The sequence below is a fragment of the Pristis pectinata genome, chromosome 32 (genome assembly GCF_009764475.1).
Source record: "Pristis pectinata isolate sPriPec2 chromosome 32, sPriPec2.1.pri, whole genome shotgun sequence".
NCBI lineage: Eukaryota > Metazoa > Chordata > Chondrichthyes > Rhinopristiformes > Pristidae > Pristis > Pristis pectinata.
Genome location: NC_067436.1, coordinates 11,756,026 through 11,762,025, shown reverse-complemented (window position 1 = coordinate 11,762,025; position 6,000 = coordinate 11,756,026). Strand labels below are relative to the sequence as shown.

General features: G+C 47.0%; 1 protein-coding gene across 1 annotated transcript in view; it reads right to left on the bottom strand.

Annotated features, from left to right (window-relative positions):
• Nucleotides 1–413: 413 nt before the first annotated feature.
• The window catches only part of hcn4 (hyperpolarization activated cyclic nucleotide-gated potassium channel 4), a 318,234-nt gene continuing 312,647 nt past the window's right edge, over nucleotides 414–6,000 (bottom strand). The window contains exon 8 of the mRNA XM_052042380.1: nucleotides 414–2,005. Within this exon, the coding sequence (XP_051898340.1) occupies nucleotides 414–2,005 (1,592 nt within the window). The remainder of the gene's footprint in view (nucleotides 2,006–6,000) is intronic.

Genomic DNA, 6,000 nt, shown 5'->3' with positions numbered 1-6,000 from the left:
CTTCTCCCACTCTTGTAGATCTAATGGTATTCATCGATTGAACTTCATCCTACTTTAAGTTCTGTCTCTGGATTCATTATTGGTCCAATTGTTGTCGTTAAATTGTTTCTGACCTTTAATGAAGCTACAAGAGTCATTAGCTACATTACGTCTTTCAAATGAAATGACATTTTAGTGTCCCTATGATCGTTCTGCTATTAGTTCCAATATTGCAAAAGAGGCTGTTCTTCGTTTATCTTCATCAGTTTACGCAGTTTATCAATTATCCATTCTCAAGGTATGAAAAATTTATAAAATAATATGACACAAAACTATATCTCTAGATTAACTGGTTATCTAAAAAAAAATCACAGTTATACAGAAGAAAGAGAGAGTTATATATAATACATGACCTGCTAGTTCCTCACATAACCTCACAAGTTAGAAGGAAGCTTAGATCGGACAGATTCCAAATCGGAACCAAAGCCTATTGATCCCTTCCGGGGAACGGTTTTGTCTTTAGGTAACGTTGGAAAATTAGCAGCAGATGCTCCTGGTATTTGTCCTTGTGGTTGAGGTAAAGATCCCGAAGATATCTGCTTAGGTAGAGTCATATGCTCAGAGATGGAACTGCAAGGTTTGTTCAAGCGTCCTGGCCTAGAAAATGTTGTTAAGCTTCCCACAGATTCCCTTACTGAGGAAGGACTGCTTCGATGCAACGCGTGCGCCAACTCCTGTGGCAGAGAAGGCTGAGATGTGGAGATCATTTTAAGGTCCTGCGTGAGGCGTCCGACTGGCTGCGTGCTTTTGAGGGTGATGACTTGCTGGAGTGGGGCCTGAGGCAAGAGGAGAGCAGCTGGGGAGCCTGACCCATTGGAACGGTCGCACTGAAATGTCCGTTTAGTCGCTGGACTTTGAACTGGAGGGCTCGGAACGTGGGGGGCGTAGGACAAAGGTATGTTGCCTGAATGTTGCAAGGTCGACACGGCAGCTGAATGGCTGGTCTTTTCCCCTTGAACTTGGACCACAGGGCTCATCTGTTGTCCCACTCTGCCCTGTGGCCTCTGGAAGTGAGCTGATGGGGAACCAGCAGCGGCTTGAGTCTGGTGGCTCAAACTGGGCAGCGGAGAATCCATCCCAACTTGTGGAAGCTGGACTTGACTGCCCGAGGGGGAGCTGGTGGTCCGCTGGGGACACTGCTTTAGCCCAGTGGACTGGGCGCCGCCAGGGAAGTGAGGGTGGCCGCTATTCACCTGGGCCGACCTGGAGGTGGTCTGGAACTGGTTGGCGCCAGCGGGGGCAGGGCTGGGTGAAGACTGGTGGATCTGGGTGAAGATAGGGGAGGACGATCCCAAGGCAGGAGACTGGAGGGAAGAGACCGGAGAACTGCTCAAGAATTGTTGGAGCTGCCCCAGGCTGGCGGAAGGCGAGCTGGCTCTGGACCGCTGCGTCTGCCCCAGGCTGGTCGACGGCCCGCCCAGGGGAATGCGAGCCGAGCCTCCTGTGGGGGAGCCGGCGCCCAGCTGCTGGATTTGGCTCATGCCGCTGGAGGAGGAGCCGCCCGTCAGCTGATGGGTCTGGAACAAAGCGGCCGAGGGCGACTCCGCGCAGGGGGTCTGCAGCTGGGATGGGGTGCTGGAGGGGGAGCCCACTGAAGAAGGTCCGGTGGTGGAGGCAGAGTGCTGCATCTTCTTCAGCTGCCTCGGCGTCTGGCTGGATTGCTGTCCCAACGAGCCGAGGATGGACAGCGGTGGCTGGAACATACCCCCAGGGAGGCGCGGGTGGTGGTGGGTGAGCGCGATAGCCACCGACGTGGTTGCGGCCGCTGCCTGCAGTGGCGCTTGGACCAGCGGAGTCCAGATGACTGGTGCTGGAGTGGAGACGGCGGCGGCCGGTTTCTGGACGTTCTGCGCCATCTCTCGGTCATGCTGCACGATCTGCTGGATTATCTCACTCTCCTGATAGTTCAAAGCACCCGAGTTGAGGTCATTCTGCACCTTATGCAGCAAGATGGAGTTTTTCTTCCCTGTCGAGACAAAAGGTGGAAGAGCGTCAGATTATCATTCCAGGTGAGGGCCTGAGGTGTACTCACCTCTGATTGGTGGATCCGTAAAGAGCAGCCAATGGAATCTTGCTCGAGGGTAGTCCTGCCCCCAATATCAGCATCTGTGCATTGAAACGAGACAAGCTGGAGATCAGATAGAGCGTGCAGATACAAGGCACTGCCCTTACAATAGGGCGACCAGAATTGAATGCAGTACTCCAGATGCAGCCTAATCAGAGTTTTATAAAGCTGCCTGATTCTTGAATCAATGCCTCAACTAAAAAAGGCAAGCATGCCAAATGCCTTCTTTATCACCTTATCAACCTGTGCAGCCACTCTCAGGAAGCTATGGACTTGGACCCCAAGATCCCTCTGTACATTAGCACCGTTAAGGGTCTTTAACTGTCCCTTTACATTTGATCTCCCAAAGTGCAACACCTCACCCCTGGCCTGATTAAACTCCATCTGCCATTTCTTTGCCCATATCTGCAACTGACTCCATCTGCAATTTCTCCACTCATGTCTGCAACTGATGGATGAAAGGAAGATTTCTAATATGAATAGAACTCCACTGCCAGGGTGAGGCAGACTGAGGCAAATGCAAACTAGCAGAACAGCACCTCATATTCTGCCTGGGCAGTCTGCAACCCAAAGGCATTAACATTGACTTCTCCCATTTCAGGTAACCTGCTCCCCCTCAGTCCCTTTTCTTTCTCCTCCTGATCTACCCAGTTCCTCCTACACCCACCCCAGTCTCCTAGTGTTTCCACTAGAACACATGGATACCACACTATTAACGAACGAACAGCTGGCCTGTCTTCACCCTGCCCTTCTCCAGATGCACAAACACATTCATTATGGACAGGATGGAGAATGTCAAGATGGCACATTATTACCATGTTGCAGAAAGAGGTACAAGCTAAGAATCTCGAATGTTGTAATTCTTTGGGAATCCAGAGCTGTTCTTCCAGAACAAGGAAGGGCAGGTATTCTTCAGTAGTTGCAAGAAATCTACTCAGGTGTAGATTATTTCAAACAAGTTGCCTGATGTTGTGATTGGTGTCAGCTGGAGGACATTGTGAAGGAAGGTTTGCAACGTCAAAAGCATTATAAGAATTCACCAGTAGTTCCTCTCACGTCCTGCCCCTGAACAAATAAACCTTAGTAGAGGATACATACGGATTTTACAGGTCCATCTGTGGAATAAAAAAGATGATTGTAATAATGCCCGTTCAAAGTGAAAGAAAGCAGTTCTATTGATGCACTACATCTCAAATGAAGGTTTCAAAATTGAGAATGATCTTCGCCACACATGTTGTTTTCTGGAGTGTTTGTGACAGACAACAGAAGCTAATTCACTAGTGCTGAATTTGCCAAGTTCTTCCAAAAGAATGGATTCAAACCAGGGGCACACAGCTCCAGGCAACCCAACTTCAACTAGTTTGGCAGAAAGGGGCAAATAAAGACGGCAGGAAGTGAAACTTAGAGCAATAGTTGCAAGTTTCTTATTTTACCATGAGAATATATCGCATACAACTGGAAGACAGGCACACACTGAATTATTGGTGGACTCAATGTCAGCAAGACCAAGGAATTGATTGTGGAGTTCAGGAAGGGGAAGTCGGGAGAACACATATCAGTCCTCATTGAGGGGTCAGCGGTGGAAAGGGTGAACAGCTTCAAGTTCCTGGGCGTCAACATCTCAGAGGATCTGCCCTGGGCCCAACACATTGATGCACTCACAAGGAAGGCACTCCAGCGGCTCTACTTCGTTAGGAGCTTGAGGACATTTGGTACATCACCAAAGACTCTCACAAATTTCTATAGATGTACGGTGGAGAGCATTCCAACTGGTTACATCACAGCCTGGTATGGAAGCTCCAATGCACGGGATCACAAGAGGCTGCAGAGGGTTGTAGACTCAGCCGGCTCCATCACGTGCACAAACCTCCCCACCATCGAGGACATCTTCAAGAGGTGGTGCCTCAAGAAGGTGGCATCCATTATTAAGGACCCTCCTCATCCGGGACATGCCCTCTTTTCATTACTACCATCAGGGAGGAGGTACAGGAGCCCGAAGACCCAAACTCAGTGTTTTAGGAATAGCTTCTTCCCCTCCGCCATCAGATTTCTGAATGAGCCATGAACCCACGAACACTACCTCATTATCCCTTCTTTTTTGCACTATTTATTTATCTTTGTAATTTATAGATTTTTATGTCTTTGCACTGCACTACTGTTGCAAAACAACAAATTTCGCGTCATATGCCAGTGATCATAAATCTGATTCCAACAGACTTCTCAAAATACATTTGGATTTGGTAAAGCCAGAGATATGTGTTGCTGAAATGCCCGGTCAAATGTACAAAATGCTGGAGTTGTCCACTGCTAGGAAGAACAATTTTCAATTGCATAACTCTGAATCAGAGCACTTTTACTCAATTGAATTTTGAGGCAGAACTTCCAGGCCAATGATCAAGAGGTATTTAAGCAGAAGGTCAAAGGTTCCTATAGTCTGGGATGATGGCAATGTCCACCTGGCCTTATATAGCTGAGGTTCCAAGTGTAATGCTCCATCTGTGTTCGACCAACCTATCCCATTGAAAGCAGCAGGTGGGGAATTCCTGCATGGAATGTAGGAAAGGTAACCAGGATCCCGGATGCAAATTATACTCCTGTTGGAAAGTGCAGTCATCTGATAGATGAAAGCAACCTTCAGTCTGGTGAGTATAGCCATCAACAAATAAGCAGGCAACTGTAGGTTTAGGAAAGAAAATGGTCATTTCTGCAATCTGCCAGTGATACAAGTACCTGTGAAACCCCACTCCAGCTGGAATCAATGGCTCAGAACTAACTGGGCAAAGCCACATTATCATCAAATTTCATGGGAAAGTACTATGAATAAGAATTATTATTCCACAGAAAGTGAGAGATGCAGGCTGGTTTTTATTAAGGAATCTTCTTCTAACCCATGTTTGGAATGTACAGTCAGTTTGTTATTTAAACACCTCTGGATAAGTAATAATAACTCCAGAAGACTGGCGGGTCACTGAGGTCTAAAACATTGCTGACAAGTACATTAAGAAGTCTGCTTGTGTGTAAATGCATGTAAACATCCAGGCTTTGGATTAAGCCTAACTCATTAACTAATAGACCACTAAAAGTAAAAATGGGGATAAAGCTTCAAAGATTACTAAACATTGCCTGGATGATGAAACATACTATTCAGCGGTTTGCTTTTCTCTTGCTGAATGTTGTTCTAAAATTATATTTGAGAAATATCATTTTGCAGAAAATAATGGGCTGCTAGTATTAAATATTTATGAAATTCAACCTTCCCTGACCCAGAGAAATTAGCATTTCTTATACATTATTTGCTCTGTAGGTTGCTAACAAGAGGAGAGTGATAATTCCAGTTACTGCAGACAAGTGAATCTCACATCAGTAGCAGGGGAACTTTTTCAGGGGCAATTATCTGGAATAAAGTTAATAGTCACTTGCACTGGTAAATGACAAGAGGAAGTGTGGTGGGAAAAGGGGAAGAGAGTGGGGCGAATCGGGTTGCTCTCAGGAAGATGGTCCTAGCCTTCCGCCATGTCCAGTCATCAGTAAATTCTCATTGCTCCGAGCACAAAGATTATACAGCAGCACGCTGTGCCTCCTGCAGTGAATTGAGCCAACTGTCAGCCATTCGTGGCTCAGATTGTCTCTGATGCATGCTTGCTTGGGTGAAAGCAGAACCCTGAAATAACCTGATGGTCGTATGTGAGAGTACCTGATCTCCCGCTGGATCCACAACTGAATCCAACATCAGGGCACCGAGATGCAAAGGAGAGGGTCCGTATACACTTTGCACCTCTCTCCCTCAGCTTCATGCCAGGGAGGCTGCCATACAGGTGGAAACCCCATGGGTAAAGATAAGTGCATGTTATAAGTGTTATAAGCACCTTATTAAAAAAAATATAGTGTTTTAATTA